This window comes from Myxine glutinosa, chromosome 1, assembly GCF_964187855.1.
Source record: "Myxine glutinosa chromosome 1, kmMyxGlut1.1, whole genome shotgun sequence".
NCBI lineage: Eukaryota > Metazoa > Chordata > Myxini > Myxiniformes > Myxinidae > Myxine > Myxine glutinosa.
Genome location: NC_136261.1, coordinates 67,159,671 through 67,179,924, shown reverse-complemented (window position 1 = coordinate 67,179,924; position 20,254 = coordinate 67,159,671). Strand labels below are relative to the sequence as shown.

Genomic DNA, 20,254 nt, shown 5'->3' with positions numbered 1-20,254 from the left:
ATTTTTTACTTCCTCAAAAACTCTTAGTGCTCTTTTTTTCACTTTTCTATCAACGCAGCTCTTTTATTTAAGGCCTGGTCTCGATGAGGACTATATAGTCCATGACTGGAACCTTTAACATTAAAAAAAAGTGTTTTTTTCCTTGTTACAAGTATGGCTATCCAAAGGGCAAATGATAAATTCTGTCTTTCGTTTTCCTTAAAAAAGAGGCTTGTAAAAAATGAATGAATGAATGATCGTTTTAAGGCCATTTTTCCTCACTAGAGCGGGGGTTAGCCTTGCAGGCCCCATGACAATCATGGTTCCCTGTTTGAGGCAATGTCTTTATGGCCGGATGCCCTTCCTGACGCCAACCCTTGGTCACGCTCTTACGATGCGCAGGGATACGGTGTACCTATTCTAAATCGGGGTACACACCAGGATCATTCATCCCAGCAAGCTGGTACTCAATTTGCCAACCTCGGAAGGATGACAGGCTGAGTCAACCCCCTGGCATTAATTCAGCGATCGACCGGGATTCGAACCCAGGATCCTAGGATCCCAAGCCAGCACCCTAACCACTAAGCCAACACCAGGCTTGTAGAAGAACAATAAAACAAGGTGATGTGATATTGTAATTAAATTGGAAAAAAAATGAAGAGTAAAGAACAGATGGAGAAGGCTATAGGAGTGTGCAGAGGGGGGAGCGGGATAAAGGAGTGGAGTTGAGCAAAAAAAGAAAACCTTTGATATTTGTGAAGCTAACAAGGCACCGGTTATGAGACGAATGTGTGATGGATGAAAGGACTCAAAGGGCAGGGAATACTATTCCAAATGAAAGGCAGTAGAAGATCGCGAAGCTGAAACAGCAGGCCACGCTTTCCAAAATTACATTTGCAGACTTGAGAACAGGATAATCCAGAAACCTCACTCATGGGTTCAAAGAAGATGCTACAGCACAGAACAGCTTGGGTTTTTTGTTGTTGTTTTTTGCCACTGAAAGACTCCAGGATGATGACCTCACCAGAGTAACACCAGAAACCTCAGCAATGGACCCGAGTCAAAACCAGATCCAGACGGTGCAAGTGCAGACATCAATAAAGGGCATTTGCAAACAGATAAAATCCTTCAACCACTTACAAAGAACCCGCAAGCAGACTTCACTGTGGGACCTTCAGGAAACTTCAGTGAAATGAGTCCTTTACAGAAAGAATAGAAAACGGGAGGAAAAAATAAAATAAAATAATAGGACATCAATGCAGTCACGGACACAGATGTGGAATCGTAAAAGATTAATTACACATGGATGGTGATAAAGCAACAAAACAGGAAAGCTTACCACAATGAAACAAGGCCTTAAAATCACAGTTATCTGCAATGAAGAGATCCGCCTTTCTTTTCAGAGCCTGAAACGAGCAATGAAAATCAGACGCCGCCTGGCGCTGCCTACGGACGTGTACAAAGATTGGAATTACTTTAAAATGTTCGACAATTTTACCTGTAATAAGAGCTGCATGAATGAATCAACGATATCTGGGTGATCTCTTGGTCCTGCAATGGCCAGACAGAGTAAAAGTAAAGATTCTCTTTTAATGCAACGTCAAGCAAGTGCTAAGTGGCAGAACAGATGTCACATACATCGTGATGTGGGCATAAATGATCAATGTGGATTTCCTTAGACACATGCGACAAACAATAGCCAACAAATGTTATTACCTCCGCCGCCGAAAGTGGATGGGGCTTATGTTTGTCTTTGAGCACGGTATCTCAAAAAGTTATGGATGTATTCAGACAAAACTGGCGGGACACGTTGGATGTGTGAGAAGGATGAATTGATTCAATTTGGTGAAGATCCACATCTGGATCCCCAAACGAGAATTTAAAGTGATCTTTTTTTTTTGTATACATAATCGAGGCTCGTGAAAGAGCTAACATTTATCACACAAACAAATCAAACAGACAAAAAAAACAAAGTATATAAAAAGGGGAGCGGTAGACAAGATGGGGAGAGAAGGGGAAGCACATAAACACAACATTTGAGAGCAGGGACATCGGGAATGTGTGGGAGGGAGAGGGCTTGGGGGGAGGCGGCGTGGGAAGGGGGGAGGGGGGGGGGTGGGAGAAGTATAAACACAAGGACACCAAGGACTTCCAGGAAGAAGTTGGTATTTCAAAAAAGTGGATTTGGGGTGAAATTAGCGGGGGTAGAAAAGATCAAGGTTTTGGATGGCGGAAGATAAGAGATGGTGGTGAACAGCTGTTTTAAAGACCTGGAGGGAGGAGTGGGATTGAAGAGAGTGAGGGAGTTTGTTCCAGAGGTGGGAGAAAAGAGGAATGAAGGAGTGAAGGTGAGCAGAGAATCTTGATTTTGGCAGTTTAACCATAAGAGGGTTGCAGGCAGATCTTGTGCGACCTGTAGGAATATTTGGGGGACAGAGCCCAGAGAGAGCTAGGGGAGCAAGGCCGGAGAGGAGTCGGTAGAAGACGGAAAGACCACCAACCTGCCTGCGGTGAGTAAGTGAAAGGCCCTCGGAGGTAGCTTCATCGCGGGAGATTCCAATTATTCTGAACGCTTTGGTTTCAACAGCGTGAAGACGAGCTAGGTGTGAGGCAGGAGCACCAGCCCAGAGGGGGGAACAGTATTCCATTGAGCTGCGGATGAAAGCCTTATATGTGGTGAGGAGCTCAGGTGTGCCAAGGAAGGGCTTCGCACGACGGAGGATGCCCAGTCGGCGACTGGCTTTGGAGGCCAGATTTGAAATGTGGTTTTCCCAGGAAAGATCATGGCAGATAGTGAGACCCAAAAGCTTGAGTGACAGAACTTCTTGGAGAGGATTATTCAGAAAGTGGATGGGAGGGTTGTCCAGTCTGTCTTTTCGGAGAGACATCGTAAGAGTGTGTGATTTGTCAGCATTGAAAGACATGTTCCACTTGCTTGCCCAGTCTGTGATTTTGTCCAGATCTACAGAGAGTGAGGAGGCTGCAGACTGCCGATCTGAGGGATGAGGAATGGAGCGGCAGAGAGTGGAGTCATCAGCAAAAAGATAGAGAGGATTTTCAAGAGAGTCGGACAGATCATTGATGAAGACCAGAAAAAGCACAGGGCCCAGAACACTGCCTTAAAGAACTCCAGCCTGAACCTGGAAGAGGAGATGAGAGAAACCCATTCAGGGCCACACGTTGACTACGACTATAGAGGACGTCCGCCAGCCATGCATGGAGATTTCCATGGATACCAAAGGAGGAGAGTTTGGTGAGCAGAGTGGGGTGCCAGACCGTATCGAAGGCACGTGATATGTCGAGGGAGACAGCTCTAATTTCCTGTTTGGCATTGAGGACCTCCATCCATTGTTGAGACAACAGAAGCAGCATGTCCAGAGTAGAGTGACCTGGTCTGAAACCAAATTGATGATCAGAGATCAAGCCATTGAAGAAGAGTAAAGATTTCATATCCGAAGCAATGATGGATTCCATGACTTTGCTGATAATTGGGAGAAGGCTGATTGGTCTGTAGTTGCTAGGATCTGTTTTTGCACCTTTTTTGTGTAAAGCGGTGATGTTGGCTGATTTCCAAGCAGATGGCAGATGACCTTGAGCAAAAGAGAGGGTGAAGAGAACAGAGAGAGGGAGTGAAAGAGTGGAAGAACAGGATTTTAGGACCCGTGGGCTGATGCCGTCAGGTCCAGTTGCAGAATCAGAGTCGAGGGTTCACAGAAACTTTTCCACCTTGTCAGGAGGAAAGGACACAGAGTCCAGGAGCAGCTGGGTACGACTGGGTACGACTGGGTACGACTGGGTAGGGTGGGTACAGAGAGGGATGGGTTTGGGACACAAGATTTAGAGGCAAGCACAGAGTTGAGGCATTCAGCTTTTTCACGTGTGGAGTCAGCTGTGTAGCCGTTTGAGAAAAGGGAGGGGATGGAGGGGGAACAAACACCAGAAACAGATTTGACCAGACACCACGAGGATTTGGAAGAGGGAGACAGATAAGAGAGTTCAGTCTTGAGAACGGAGAGATATTGTTTCCTGGCTCTCCTGAGGGTGGACACACACTTGTTTCAGGCCCTGTGAAAGGAAATGAGATTTCCTTCCGTTGGATTTGCTTTCCAGGAGACGAAGGCAATTGTTTCTGGGCAACAGCCTCACCACAAGATTCCGTGTACCATGGACGGGAGGAAGGGTATGACAACTGAAGACGAGATGGGACAAATCTGTGCATGAGAGAGAGAGCAATTTACTTTGGAAGAATTCCCAGGATGAGTTGATGTCAGAGGTGGTAGAGATGGGAGACCAGTCCAGATGATTGATGGCTGCTTGAAGACCGTGCCAGTTGGCCTGAGTGAAATGCCAGACTCGTCGACGCTGAGGAGGTTCCCTGAGAATGGTCAGAGAGATGTCCACTTTAACAAGCACATGATCAGATGAGCCGATTGGAGCAGAAGAAGAGCAGCAGACATTTTCAGGGAAGTTAGTCATAACCAAGTCCAGAAGAGAAGATGCTCTGTTGACTGAGATCCGGGTCGGGAAATTGACAGATTGCGTCAGACCCAGTGAGTCGCAGAAGTCCTTTGCTGAGGAGCCATGGCTGGTGAGACAGATACCCACACCCAGCCAACTGGCATGGTGACAATTGAAATCACCACATATGAGGAAGAGAGAGTTGGGATGAGTTGATAGAAGTTGGTCCATATTATCAGACAGCGAGATGTAGATGGAGTCATCACTGTTTGGTGGACGTTACAACACACATGTGAACAAGAGGTGGGAGCGAAGGGGTAGCCGTAGCCAGAGGTATTCCTGGGGGTAAGGTGGAGAGAGGGCAGTGCAGGGCGAGTGAGAAAGAGAGTTTTTGATAAAGATAGCAACCCGCCTCCAGGACGAGGCTCAGGTCTATCATACCAGAGGAGGGAGTAACCCGGGAGAGATACTAAGAAATCAGAGACATCATGAAGGAGGAAAGTTTCTATTAAGCAGATCACGTCTGGTTTGACAGAAGCAACCTGTATGGAGAGATCAGTTGAGTTTGAACGTAGGCCCCAGATGTTTGAGGTCCATACCGTTAATGAAGAGGAAGGGGGAGCATCGGAAGAGGAAGGGGGAGAACAGAACAGGGGGGAGGAGGGGTAGGGTAAGATGTGGAAGAGGAGGAAGAGGTAGGGAGAGCTGATGAAGGTGTGTCAGAGATTTCAGAATAGCTCGAAGAAAGGGAAGGATGGGATGGACAAAAGGTTTGATGGTGATTGGGTGAGGCACAGAGGTGTTATTTGAGGAGGGGGAAGAGCGAGGCAGAAGGTTGGGGGAGATGGAGGTGAGAGTTGGAAGGGGGAAGAAGCGGGGAGGACGCTTTGAGGAGGAGGGGTGAGAGGGGGGAAATGGAGAAGAAATGAGGGTGGGGAGATTTGAAGGGGAGGAGCGAGGGGGGAGTTTATGAGGGGAGGGGTTAGGGGGAAGTTTAGGAGGGAAGGGAAAAGGGGAGGGATTTGAAAGGGATGGGAGATGGGGGAGATTTGGAGGGGAGGGGTGAGGGGGGAGTCTAGGAGGGGAGTGGCGAGGAGGAGTCTAGGAGGAGAGTGGTGTGGGGGGAGTTTAGGAGGGAAGGGGCAAGGGGGGAGATTTGAAAGGGATGGGTGATGGGGAGGCTTTGGAGGGGAGGGGCAAGGGGGAAGATTTGGAGGGGGGGGGGGGGGGAGGGTGATGGGGAAGTTTTGGAGGGGAGGGGTGATGGGGAAGATTTGGAGGGGAGGGGTGAGATTGGATTTTGGAAAGTGCACGATTAATGGGAAACGAACATTTATTGCAAAATGAGTTTCTTGTGACCTTCAAGTTAAAAATACGTTTAAGGACGCTGGAGGAGGGGGGGGGGGGGGGGGGGAAGGGTTTTTTTTTTTTTTTTTTTGGTATACAAGATCGAGGCTCGTGAAAGAGCTAACATTAATCACACAAAAAGTCAAACCGACACATGAAACACCAAAAATAAGGGAAGCGGTCGACAAGATGGGGAGAGAGGTGGAAGGACACAAACACAACATTTGAGAGCAGGGACATCAGGAGAAATGTGGGAGGGGGAGGGCTTGGGGGGAGGTGGGAGAGGTATAAAGCATGAACACTGCAAGGACTTCCTGGAAAGAAGTTGGAATTTCCAAAAAAAAAAAAGAGTATCTGGGGTGAATTAGTGGGGGTAGAATAGATCAAGATTTTGGATGGGGGAAGATAAGAGATGGTGGTGAACAGCTGATTTAAAGACCTGGAGGGAGGAGTGGGATTGAAGGGAGTGGGGGAGTTTGTTCCAGAGGCGGGAGAAATAGAAGAGAATGATCGTTTTAAGGCCATTTTCCCTGCTGGAGCAGGGGTTAGCCTTGCGGGCCCCATGACAATCATGGTTCCCTGTTTGAGGCAATGTTCCAGAGGCGGGAGAAAAGGGGAATAAAAGAGTGAAGGTGAGCAGAGAGCCTAGATTTTGGCAGTTTAACCACAAGAGGTTTGCAGGCAGTTCTTGTGCGACCTGTAGGAATATTTGGGGGACAGAGCCCAGAGAGAGTTGGAGGAGCAAGGCCAGAGAGGTGTCGGTAGAAGACAGAAAGACCACCAACCTGCCTGCGGTGAGTAAGTGAAAGGCCCTCGGAGGTAGCTTCATCACGGGAGATTCCAATGATTCTGAACGTTTTGGTTTCAATAGCGTGAAGACGAGCTAGGTGTGAGGCAGGAGCACCAGCCCAGAGGGGAGAGCAGTGTTCCATTGAGCTGTGGATGAAAGCCTTGTATGTGGTGAGGAGCTCAGGTGTGCCAAGGAAGGACTTCACACGACGGAGGATGTCCAGTCGGCGACTGGCTTTGGAGGCCAGATTTGAAATGTGGTTTTCCCAGGAAAGATCATGGCAGATCGTGAGACCCAAAAGCTTGAGTGACAGAACTTCTTGGAGAGGATTATTCAGAAAGTGGATGGGAGGGTTGTCCAGTCGGTCTTTTCGGAGAGACATCGTAAGAGTGTGAGATTTGTCAGGATTGAAAGACATGTTCCACTTGTTTGCCCAGTCTGTGATTTTGTCCAGGTCTGCAGAGAGTGAGTAGGCTGCAGACTACCGATCTGAGGGATGAGGAATTGGAGCGGCAGAGAGTGGAGTCATCAGCAAAGAGATAGAGAGGATTTTCAAGAGAGTCGGAGAGATCATTGATGAAGACCAGAAAAAGCACAGGGCCCAGAACACTGCCTTGGGGAACTCCAGCCTGAACAGGAAGAGGAGGTGAGAGAAACCCATTCAGGGCCACACGTTGACTACGACTAGAGAGGAAGTCCGCCAGCCATGCATTGAGATTTCCATGGATACCAAAGGAGGAGAGTTTGGTGAGCAGAGCGGGGTGCCGGACCGTATCGAAGGCACGTGATATGTCGAGGGAGACAGCTCTAATTTCCTGTTTGGCATTGAGGACCTCCATCCATTGTTGAGACAACAGAAGCAGCATGTCCAGACTAGAGTGACCTGGTCTGAAACCAAATTGATGATCAGAGATCAAGCCATTGGAGAAGAGGAAAGATTTCATATCCGAAGGAATGATGGATTCCATGACTTTGCTGATAATTGGGAGAAGGCTGATTGGTCTGTAGTTGCTGGGATCTGTTTTTGCACCTTTTTTGTGTAAAGCGGTGATGTTGGCTGATTTCCAAGAAGATGGTAGATTAACTTGAGCAAAAGAGAGGGTGAAGAGAACAGAGAGAGGGAGTTAAAGAGCGGAAGAACAGGATTTTAGGACCCGTGGGCTGATGCCGTCTGGTCCAGTTGCAGAATCAGTCGAGGTTTGACAAAAACTTCTCCACCTTGTCAGGAGAGAAGAACACAGAGTCCAGGAGCAGCTGGGTTTGACTGGTAAGGTGGGAACAGAGAGAGATGGGTTTGGGACACAAGATTTTGAGGCAAAGACAGAGTTGAGGCATTAAAGCTTTTTCACGTGCGGAGTCAGCTGTGTAGCCGTTTGAGGTGAGGGAGGGGATGGAGGGGGAACAAACACCAGAAACAGATTTGACCAGACACCACCAGGATTAGGAGGAGGGAGACAGGTTTGAGTGTTCAGTTTTGAGACAACACAACAACAACAACATGCATTTTAAGGCCATTTTCCCTGCAAGCGCGGGGGTTAGCCTTGCGGTCCCCATGACAATCTTCTCCATTTTGCCCTATTTTCTGCATCTCTCCTTGTTAACCCCCTTGCCCGCATGTCTTCTTCCACCGTCTTTAGCCAAGTCTTTCTCGGTCTTCCCCGTTCTCTACTTCCTTCTACATTCATTTCCATCACTCTTCTCAACCAGTCACTTTCATCCTTCCTCAACACATAACCAAACCATCTCAACCTGTTCCTCTTCACAGCATCAATCACAGGCTCTATTCCCATCATCTTTCGCAATTCATCATTTGTCTTCCTCTCTCTCAGCGACACTCCGCAAATCCACCGAACCATTCGCATTTCCACCCTTTCCAGGCTTCGTTGCTGCTCTACATTCATGACCCATGTCTCGCTCCCATAAATCATAACACTTCTCACACATGCAGCATACACCTTTCCCTTCAGCTTCAACGACACTCCCCTCCTTATCAGCACGCCACTCAGTTCCCGAAACTTCTTCCATGCACATCTCACTCTAGCAACCGTTGCCGAGTCTGATCCACCTTCTCCATTCAGCATGTCTCCGAGATAGCAAAATGTTTTCACACCTTCCAGCTTCACGCCGTCTCCAAGATCCAACACATTTCCTCCATCTGCAGCTCCCTCTGTGCACACCTTACATTTGAATGTAGCTGCCACACTGGTTAATGACCCTCTCAGACCACTACATTTTTGATGAACCCACTCAGCGCACATTGTACATTGAATGGAGTTCACTCCGACACCCTTCCTGCACACAGCACATGGCCACTTCCCAGTTCTTTCCACCTCACAACATGCTTTACCACTTGCCATCACCTTCGTCTTTCCTATATTCACCTTCAGACCTTTCGACTCCATACTTCCACTTCCACTTCTTCATCTTTTCCTTCAGTCCATCCATACTTTCCGCAATCAACACCAGATCATCTGCATACAACAACTCCCACGGTAAACCCTCCTTTACGGTCTGAGCCAGCACCTCCATCACAGCTACAAATAGTAGTGGACTTAGTACTGACCCCTGATGCACTCCCACCTTCACCTCAAACTCACCACTGTTCCCGTCCTTCGTCCTTACAGCTGTGCGCGCTCTTTTGTACATTGCCATCACAACTCTGATCAACCATTCCTCCACTTCTAACTTCCTCAATGCCCATGTCAATACTTCGCGTGGAACCCTATCGAATGCTAATGTTCAGTTTTGAGAGTCGAGAGATATTGTTTCCTGGCTCTCCTGTAGGTAGACACACACTTTTTCCGGGCTTTGTGAAAGTAACTGAGATTGCCTTCAGTTGGATTAGCCTTCCAAGAGGCAAAGTCAAGTTATTTCAGGGCAACTGCCTCACCACAGGATTCTGTGTACCACGGACGGGAGGAAGGGTATGACAACTAAAGATGAGATAGGATAAATCTGTGCATGAGAGAGAGCAGTTTTCTTTGGAAGAATTCCCAGGATGAGTTGATGTCAGAGGCAGTGGAGATGGGAGACCAGTCCAGGTGATTGATGGCTGCCTGAAGACCGTGCCAGTCGGCCTGAGTGAAATGCCAGACTTGTCGACGCTGAGGAGGCTCTCTGAGAATGGCCAGAGAGATGTCCACTTTAACAAGCACGAATTGATCAAGACAAGCATGAATTAATTGATCGATTAATTGCATAATTAAAATCAATAAATAATTATCATAAAATATTTTCTTAATCAATTGGCTAATAGCATACCTAAACCACCAGTGCTTCATCCGAAGCTGTAACTTTTTGAAAAATAATTAAATAAGTCAGTAATTGAAAAAAAAAAAAAATTAATTCATTAATCAATAAAGAATTAATCGACTAATTGATTAATCAATACATCAAAAACATCCTTTATAGCCACATCACTTGATCACTGTCATGTCCAAATATTAACTTCCTAGCTCAAAAGGTGCTTGAGATATTGCCCAGATACAAAAGAAAAGAAATAATTAATGAAAACAAAGAAATAATAATCATTAAAAAATGAAATAATTAATCAATTTGCTGAAAGAATACCTAAACCACCACCGTTTCATCCGAATCTGTAACTTAAAATTTTTTATTTATGAAGTCATTAATCAAATTATGAAATAATTAATCGATTAATTAATTAATCAATACAGCAAAAATAGCCCTGACAGCTAAATAACTTGGTCATTGTCATATCCAAATATCAGCTTCCTAACTCAAAAGGTGCCTGAGATAATGCCCAGAAGAGAAAGGAAATAAATAAGTACTTAATTAATCGATAATAATTGAATAACTAATCAATTAATTAAAAAACATAAAAATATCAGTTTTTGCCTAAGCACCTGCTCACTATTGTGCCGAAATTCCAGCTTCCTAGCTCAAAGGATGGCTGCGATATCTCCCAGACAAACAAACAAACAAACAAATGAAAAACCGGTCAGAGACCGAGGACTTCCCGGAATGCTTTTTTTTTTTTAATCGGCCATTTTGGATCAAAATGGCAGGAAAATGTATACATGTATATACGCTAAGCAATGGAAGATAACTGAGTAAGTGTATGCATATCTCTTGTCCTTTCAGAGTTATCGTGGTTTGAAATATATTTTCAATGAAAACTTGGCCCCCTGACCTTTGACCCCAAAAATAATTAAAACTAAGCATTTTTGACCATTTTATGCCACATGTTATTTTTCAGGAATTGAATAATGAACATTTTGGTGTTGGTTAGAAGGGAATCGGATAATGTTTGACAGTTATTCGTAAAAAAAACAATTTTTGACCTTGAGTTTGACCTTTAAAGGTCACTCAAGGTCAAAGGTCATGGTGCCAAATGAAATGTCGTTTGTGACTTCCTACATGTCAGTAACAGTAAGTGTATGTATATCTCTTGTACTTTTAGAGTTATAGTGGTTTGAAATATATTTTAAATGAAAACTCGACCCCCCCTGATTTCACGTTTTGGGTGACCTTGAGCTTGACCTTGGGCCAAGAGAGTTAAAAAATGGGCACATTCTATTCCAGGGCAAGGCAAATATGTGTGTAAAGTATGGCGATGCTGTGTGCAACGATGTAGATGTAGTACAGCGCACAGACAGACAGACAAACCAACCAACCAACATACTTGCCGGAATCTATTCCAGCAAGTAACAAGAAACCGGAGTGAAAACCGAGTACTCCCTTTCGGTGCCCGGCAATGATGTCATGCAGCGCCTGGAGATGGCATAGGAAAGGAGCGGCGCACAACAGGGCTAATAATGGCCCGGCAAGGAAATGGCATACAAAGCTTATAAAACATGCATCTTGAATTGGGTTAAAATTGCCTTCGTCAACACAATTTGAGATTTAATAGTTTAGCCGTCGTGATTGAGGGACAATGTTCTACCGAAAGCTTCAGATGTCATGGGTGCGTGAACAGAGAGCAAATGGCGTGTCGATGAAAAACAATGTCAAAACTTGGTCAATAACATACAGTGGGGATGCAAACGTACGAGTCCACTTAAATCAATGCTAAACTTTTACAAACGACAATTTCAAACACAAATTTGTTATAATATCGAAGATGGGTATCAATATTGTTTCGGTTATTATGGTTATTATTCACTGACACTTTCGCTTAGGGCTGGAAGGATGGCCGAGAGGTATGCACACTGGCCTCCAAGTAAGCTGTCAGCTTGGGTTCGAATCCCGACCCAGCTATAAAGTGTCATCACGGTGTTTCACAGACAGGGTGATCCATCAATGTGTGTGCCGTCCCTCGAATGCACGTTAAGCAGTTTACGTTTTGCATCCCACGGTTAGGCAGGATCTGCATCCACACCTCAACCAAAATCGAATCGATTCGTCAATGTCACACACCCAACGTGTCCGCAAAGTTTCGTCCCAATTCATCCACAACGTTTTAAGGTACCCTGCTCACAGACGCATAGCCAGCGGTGAAATCATAACCTCCGACCACCTCTGGTGACCAAGGTAGGGATATAATTTACGTGAGCAGTCTGACGATGCTCTGGAGTGCACTAAAACACTGTTGGGAAAAGATTGACTCAATCATAATCGATAAACTCATTAAATCAATCCCAAATGGAGTTGAGGCAGTTCTCAAAGCAAAAGGAGGTCATACTGATTATTGATTATAGGTTATTTAAGCGTTCATGGAGATCCCTGGAAAGTGCTTTTGGTTTCATAGTACAATGATTACCTGCACCACCTAAGAGTGGACAGAGGATATGTTTTCACTGCTGTCTGACTGTTTGTTTGTCTGTGAGCAGGATATATCAAAAACGTAATGGACGGATTCAGGCGAAACTTGACGGGCAGGTCAGGTGGTTTGACAATTATGAATCGATTCGATTTCAGTGAAGATCCAAATCCGGATCCAGATAGGATGGTTTTTGTTAATTTTCAAAGTGATTCTTGACCATTTTGAGAGATGCGACCCAAAACGATATATAGCACGATGCGTCAAAAAGTTGTGGATGAGTTAGGACAAAAGTTGGTGGATGAGTTGGTCAGGTGACAAGAACAAGCCGATTCAATTTTGGTTCAGGTCCAGATCCGGATCCGGCCTATCAGTGGGATGCAAAACGTAAACTATTCAGCCTGGCGGAGGTTTGGGCTCTTCCGAGTGCTGTTCTCATTTTACAATTATCTAAGACTCAGGGAGGCCACGGTACATAAATCACATGTAGAAACACAGACATTACTCGACGTCAGTGCACATTCACATAAAGTATAAGGATATTCGTTAGCGATGGACAAACATATGTTTGGTGGTGTGTAATGGGATTTAAACCAGAGTTCATCACATGATGAGCCAGGCAGCTCAGGTGGGAACATTAACAGGGCAACCCAATATTGGCACATTTGAGGATGCCTTTGGGCTGCACATGAATCCCTTGAATTGGGTTCGGTTTACCAACACTGATCAATGCTTTATTAGGGATACCGGGCATGGCGCAAGAAGATTGGCTGCAATTCTCACCTCGCTCAAATACAGCCAGGGTGACTGCTATCATGTGCAAGAAGAGGAGCTTGACTGTGACATCATGTGTCGGATCCTTCGCAAAGATGTGCACCAGCTATCATGACAAAAATCACACACCAACACACACACACACACACACACACACACACACACACACACACCAACACACACGCACACGCACACACAAAACCTTTAAAGCCAAGATAAATGAAATGCTACCTTGCCCACAAAGTGAGCACAACAGATAAAGTTCTGCACAATGAACATGTCAAAATCACGTGGTGGATAAAGCTTTGATGTCAAATTAATTTTACTGAAAAAGAGAAGGGAAGCAAAGTTGCTATTTCAGCCAAAAATTTTTGTAATATCCTTCAACATTTGCAATACAATATTGCAAGCAATCAATTGAAGTTTGGAAAAAATAAAAATAAAATAAAAAGGTCTAAATCATCATTGCTTGTTCATCATAAAGTCATTGTCAAAAAACACCAAAAAGTATTGGAAAAAAGAAAAATATTTTTGAAAGGAAAAGCTCAAGAAACAAATCTGATTTCTGTCGCTGTATAAACGCAATAAATGAACGACGTCACATACTGTGCAATACGTTGCCGTAACTCGTGGAATTACTCGCTTTGCAATAACAACTTATAACCCTGTATGGATAGCTTGGTTCTACTCTTGCACTTTTCAAGCCAAACTGAGTTTCACAGCTTACATGAAGCAATATTCCCAAACAAATAGAGCAATTTGCAAAAGTTGAAGTTGAAACAAAGTGTGCTCGGCAATGCATAATTTTTTTTTTTTTTTTTTGGATACTGAATCGAGGCTCGTGAAAGAGCTAATATTTATTTCACAAACAAATCAACCAGACAAACAAAATATACAAAAAGAGGGAGCGGAAGACAAGATGGGGAGAGAAGGGGAAGCACACAACCACAACATTTGAGAGCAGGGAGAAGTGTGGGAGGGAGAGGGCTTGGGGGCAGGAGGCGTGGGAAGGGGGGGGGGGGGGGGTATAAAACACAAGGGGACCGAAATTAGCAGGGTTAGAAAAGATCAAGGTTTTGGATGGGGGAGGATAAGAGATGGTGGTGAACAGCTGTTTTAAAGACCTGGAGGGTGGAGTGGGATTGAAGAGAGTGAGGGAGTTTGTTCCAGAGGCGGGAGAAAAGAGGAATGAAGGAGTGAAGGTGAGCAGAAAGTCTTGATTTTGGCAGTTTAACCATAAGAGGGTTGCAGGCAGATCTTGTGCGACCTGTAGAAATATTTGGGGGACAGAGCCCAGAGAGAGGGCTGGGGGGGCAAGGCCAGAGAGGAGTCGGTGGAAGATGGAAAGACCACCAACCTGCCTGCGGTGAGTGAGTGAAAGGCCCTTGGAGTTAGCTTCATCGTGGGAGATTCCAATGATTCTGAACGCTTTGGTTTCAACAGCGTGAAGACAGGCTAGGTGTGAGGCAGGAGCACCAGACCAGAGGGGAGAGCAGTTTGAGAGTGCTCATTCGGCCATGACAAGTACATAAATAGCATTATGTACGATAATCTGCAGGCCAAGGGGGTTTTTACAAACACGCTAGCGATGATTTATGAAAATAGTGAAGGGGGAGAGGGGAGAGGGCATTAAACTCTTCCATAATCACACAAGTTGCTCATCTATCTCGCTCAATTTTTCACTTATTATATATTTATGATGTCATACTTCAAATTCCTGATAATGACAAAATTAATGAATTGGCTTCGGTCAGTGATGCAATCCACAGTCAGCCGGTAAGATATAGCATCTAAATCTCAGTCAAGAAAGACTAAGCTGGGATAAGAAGTCGGGAAATACTTCTGCAAATAATGGTAAAGGAAATACTTCTGTAAATAATGGTCCCAAAGGTGAAGAACCACTTAAGAAATTAAATAATTCAAATTGTATGGTCACAATGAAAAAATTGTGGGTTATTAGAATGGCCAAAAAGCCAATGAACTATCATTATCATCGACCATGACAGGCTGACAGTATGGCCTAGACTCATGGAGGTACGCACATTCGCCTCTCGCCTGGGTTTGAATCCCGACCCAACAATAAACGGTCATCCGGGTGTTTCACAGGCAGGATGATTCATAAATGTGTGTGCCATCCCTCGGATGGGCCTTAAACTGGGCATCCCATCTGCTGGAATTAAAGGGTGAACGTTAAAGATTCCACGTTGTCCTTCACAAAGAGTAGGTGAGTTATTGCCGGTACCATGAACAAATTACAAATTCCTGCCCTAACCAGCAGAGGGCATTGCGTCAACAGCATAGCCGCAACCTTCAGCCATTGATGCTATCCCACATCCTTGTGCTGCATAAGAAAGATCATTCATGACGATACTTTATTTCAAAAGGAGGGGTTCGGCCATGACAAGTAGTGATTTTTTTCCATGGGTAAGACCATGAATAAATAAATAAATAAATAATTAAAACAAAAGTAATAATTGAATTAAATTATAAATTTTGTTATAATAAATAAACAAAAGTAATAATAATGAATATAAAGGCAAACGTTGATCTCCGAATTTCCAAGGTTTAGCAACAGAATCGGACCTCCGTGCACATATTCTTTGCTTGAAATAAACATAAAACGTTTCCTAACATGAACAATAGGAAATACTGGGGTGTTCCAGATGAAACGCCATCATTTTACACATTTACTATTGAATAATTATTTATGACAAATATAAAACTGGCACCACTACACAAAGGAGAGTCAACGCTTTGTTTCATGGTCTATTCCATGCACCGTCTCCAAACAGAGGGTGATAGTATTTTATTGTTATTTTGATGGGGAATAGCTACTTGGAAATTCTAGACACTTCTTTGTGGAATTGTGACGTCAACATTTTCCGATGAGAGGCCAATGCAGCAAGGATAATGTCTTGGATTACCTCCATTTATGACTCATTGGTAGAGCCATCGAATACAGTTTCTCTGCGAGCTTCAGCCAAGGCATCCTCTGGCCACCAGCAAAAAAATATGTTGATCAATGAAACTTCCTATAGGAGTGGCTCAAGGAACAAGTCTACAAAATGCCCCCCAGGACTGTCTATGATCTGAAACAGTGATCTGGGATTGCACACACAATATCAGCAGAGACACTTTGAAGGAAAAATTATGGATAACAAGTGCATATGGATGTGCGAAGCTTAATCAGAATAGTGGTCATGTCTAACATAAGAAAACATATTACAACTAGAATGGCACTCTGTAGAGACCATACCTCCGCCTGGTTGGCCATATCACTCAATGGTGAAGAATCACTTTAAAAAAAATCTACTAGCCGGATCCGGATCCAGATCCAGATCCAGATCTTCACCAAAATTGAATCGATTCTTCCTTGTCACACACACAACCTGTCCAACAAGTTTCGTCCAAATCCATCCATAACTTTTTGAGATATCCTGCTATGTATCGTTGTTGGCCATATCTCCCAATGGTGAAGAATCACTTTAAATTTTCTAGTAGCCGGATCCGAATCCGGTTCTTCACCAAAATCTAATAATTTCGTCCTTGTGACATACGCAACATCTCTGCCAAATTTCGTCCGAATCTGTCCACAACTTTTTGAGACATTTTGTTCACAATCGAACAGACAAACAGGGGTGAAAACATAACCTCCATCCACCTTTGGTGGCGGAGGTAATAATATATTGTAGCGGCTACCGCTGGGTATACACAATCGCCTTGCACCTACCGAGGACGCGGAGCGATCACCATGCCGGGCTCGTCCAGGACGCCCGGGCATTCCCAGACACGCCCGGGCATGCCCGCTCTCGACTTGCCAGGCTGCGTCCAGGACGCCCGGGCACGCCCCCTCTCGCCTTTCCCGGGCAAACGCTCCGGGATAATGTGTATATATATTGCTGCCCGATAAACGGGCTTTTCAGAGTACCCGAGTTGATTTGACACAATAAAGAAACTCGGACGAATTCCAGCTTTTTGTCGCGTCCATTCTTTCGATTTACGTTGGAGCATAGCTCCTACAATATAGTCGTATCAGTTTTGTTTGTGTCATTTATAGTCGGTTATTTTTAAAAATGTGTAAAATGATGGCATTTCATCTGGACCAAGTTGTACGAGGTTTACTTTGCATGATGTGGTGATCAACACTCTGGGCTAGCGCAGCCACTTCCACATCGTGCTCCCCTGGTGATAATCTAACCTCAGGCCCTCAGTTATTGGCCGCTCCTGGCAAGAAACAAAGCCTACCCTCCCCTCACTGTAAGCCGTTCTTTCCTATATCCCTCCAGGTCTTGCTCAATCTGCCATCTCTCTTCTCTGCCCATTCCCAGCCTCAACCCCCATTCCCTACCCCTTTTTTCCTCTCCCCCATACAACCAGGTCACACACATTCTATCAGAAGCCTACACTTCCAATCTTGAGAAGCTCATCTGAATTTCTTCATCCCACTTTTCTCTCGTCTGTGGAACCCCCACTCTGTGATTAACTTATACGGTACTCTTCCCTTCCATCCTTAAGGACTGCTGCCCATCTCTACCTCATGGTTTCTCCAAAAATCACTACTTTACGAAGCTTTTGTGCACACACTCGTCTTTTGTTAAAGATGGCAGAAGTACCTCGAGTTAATAATAAATCCAAGAGGGTCCAAATTAATTCCCATAGTCGTGGCCAAAAATATTGGCATCCTTGCACTTATCTATCTATAATTCCAGTAATCTCTGTTTGTACGTTTGTACGTTTGTACGTCTGTACGTCTGTTTGTCTGTGACCGCTGTTTCTCGACAACCACGGGTCCGATATACTTTTAACTTGCCAGGTATATTGCTGGGGACCCGAGGATGTGCCTTTTCAAGGTTTCATATTAATCGGACAATTACTTACCGAGCTATGTCCAAAAAACGATTCAACCAATCAGAGAGCAGCGAACGATCGCGTGTGCCGAACGTGGAGGACACACTCTGCCTCGGATGGCACATTTGAGAGCGTATTCATTTATTTCACGTTTGCAAACTATGTTGGCGTTAAACTATGTTTTAAAACTAATAAAACCGAATTTGCGATTCATTCGCTTTCCTGCGCGTTTGTGCACGCGATGGCGATTTCTTTACCAAACTCCGGAAGCCGTTCGCTTTGGACCAAACCATTGCATGTAAATAGAGGGGGGGGGGGGATTGTCACCGTACTCGCAAGCCGTTCGCTTTGGACCAAACCATTTCATGTAAATAGAGGGGGGGGATATAATTTTAGATATAGATATAGTACGGGCAATGCCCTAGTTTCAAATAATGCACCATTTCTTCCAGAAAATTGTTGAAAAAAAAAATTTGGTATCCACATATGTATTTCTTTGGTTTGCAGGGGAACAAAACAAAAAAAAAGCTGAAACAATTACTAAATCTTACCTCATTCCACAAAGAAATCCTAAAATGGCCTGGACGAATATTATAGGCACCTTTTAGAAGTTGTGGTGAATTGCAGGTGCCTGCAATATAAAAATTACTCATTCAACCAGTTTGAAGAGAGAAAAGGAGTCATTCTGCTGTTTTGTGTCACTGTTTGTACTACAATGAGCATGGAGAAAGGAAAGAAAAACCAGAGAATTATCTGAAGAGGTCAGATACAAGATTGTAGCCAAGCATGGACAATATCAAGGCAAGAAGCCCATTGCCAGAGACCTTGATGTTCCTGTGTCCACCGTACACAATGTTATCAGGAAATTTAAGGCCTATGGCACTGTAGCCAACCTCCCTGGACGGGCCGCAAAAGAAAATTGATCGAAGATTGCAGCGAAGGACTGTTCGAATGGTGGAGAAAGCGCCTCGATCAACTGCCAAACAGATTCAAGCTGACCTTCAGACACAAGATACGACAGTTTCAACTCACAACATCCGTCACCAACTCAATGAAATGGGCTTCTATGGTAGGAGACCCAGGAGGTCCCCACTGCTGAGAAAGCCCGACTGTAGTTTGCCAAAACACACCAGAACAAGCCAAACATCTTCTGGGAGAATGTCCTGTGGACAGATGAGACCAAATTAGAGCTTTTTGGTAAAGAACATCATCTCTATGTTTACAGAAAACAAAATGAAGCTTTCGAAGAAAAGAACATCTTCCCTGCAGTCAAACATGGAGGAGGTTCAGTGATGTTTTGGGGTTGCTGTGCTGCCTCTGGCACCGGGTGCCTTGAATGTGTGCATGGCATCATGAAATCAGCAGATTACCAAGGCATTTTGGAGCGCAATGTTCAACCCAGTGTCAGAAAGCGGGGTCTCCGTCGAAGGTCATGGGACTTGCAGCAGGACAATGACCACATACACACTTCAGAAAGCACCCAGGAATTGTTCAAGACAAAGCCCTGCACTGTTCTGAAGTGGCCAGCAATGATTCCATATCTAAATCCCATTGAACACCTGTGGGGAGATCTGAGTACAGCAGTTGGGAGAAGGCACCCTTCAAATCTGGGAGAACTGGAACAGTTTGCACAAGAAGAGTGGGCCAAACTGCCAGTCGAGATGTGGAGAACGATCATTCATGGCTATAGGAAGCGCTTGACTGTAGTTATTTTGTCCAAAGGCCGTGCTACTAAATATTAAGTCTCGGGTGTCAATAATTTTGTCAATGCCATTTCTTTTTATTTTCTGATTTAAAAGGATATATTAAGTTCTGAATCAAAAACAAAGGTTCTGTAATATTAACTCAGTTAATATTATAGAAATTATGAGTTATTTGAAAAAAGTGCAAGGGTGCCAATATTTTTGGCCACGACTGTATGGAATGCCGAGCAGATGTAGTGACGGGGTATTGCAAAAGTTGATCACAATCAAACCAAAGGCTTCCACAGTAATAAGAGTCGTCATATAAACCAGATTTTTACCGTAACACTGACAATAACAATAAATGTTCAAATAAGACCTATGTTTTGATATTTTTCTCATGTAATATGATGCAAAAGACAAAGGCAAAGAAAAATTGAATAGAAGATGAATTCATTTCAGTTTGTCACTCCAAAGGCAAAACTTTCCTCGTGTTGCTTGGTTAATGGTAGTGATAATGGTGATGATGAGTTAGCTGGCCGTTGTCTAATCTTTGTAAAGCTTAGTTATACAGTATATCGAAACTGCAATATATTTGTTCTGGATTACTATTATAGTTATAGTCGGCAACATATTATCCATTTCCTGTGTTCT

The 20,254-nt window shown here is 44.4% G+C and overlaps 1 protein-coding gene across 3 annotated transcripts in view; it reads right to left on the bottom strand.

The window, feature by feature from the left end:
- The window catches only part of IPO13 (importin 13), a 308,248-nt gene that overhangs the window by 42,941 nt on the left and 245,053 nt on the right, over positions 1–20,254 (bottom strand). For 2 of the 3 annotated variants that reach the window (XM_068112643.2, XM_068112659.2), the window contains 4 exons: positions 13,080–13,176; positions 1,478–1,530; positions 1,319–1,385; positions 1,120–1,178 (listed from right to left, as the gene is read on the bottom strand). In XM_068112643.2, coding sequence (XP_067968744.1) covers positions 1,120–1,178; positions 1,319–1,385; positions 1,478–1,530; positions 13,080–13,176 — 276 coding nt within the window. The remainder of the gene's footprint in view (positions 1–1,119; positions 1,179–1,318; positions 1,386–1,477; positions 1,531–13,079; positions 13,177–20,254) is intronic. The other variant, XM_068112650.2, reaches the window with a different exon arrangement.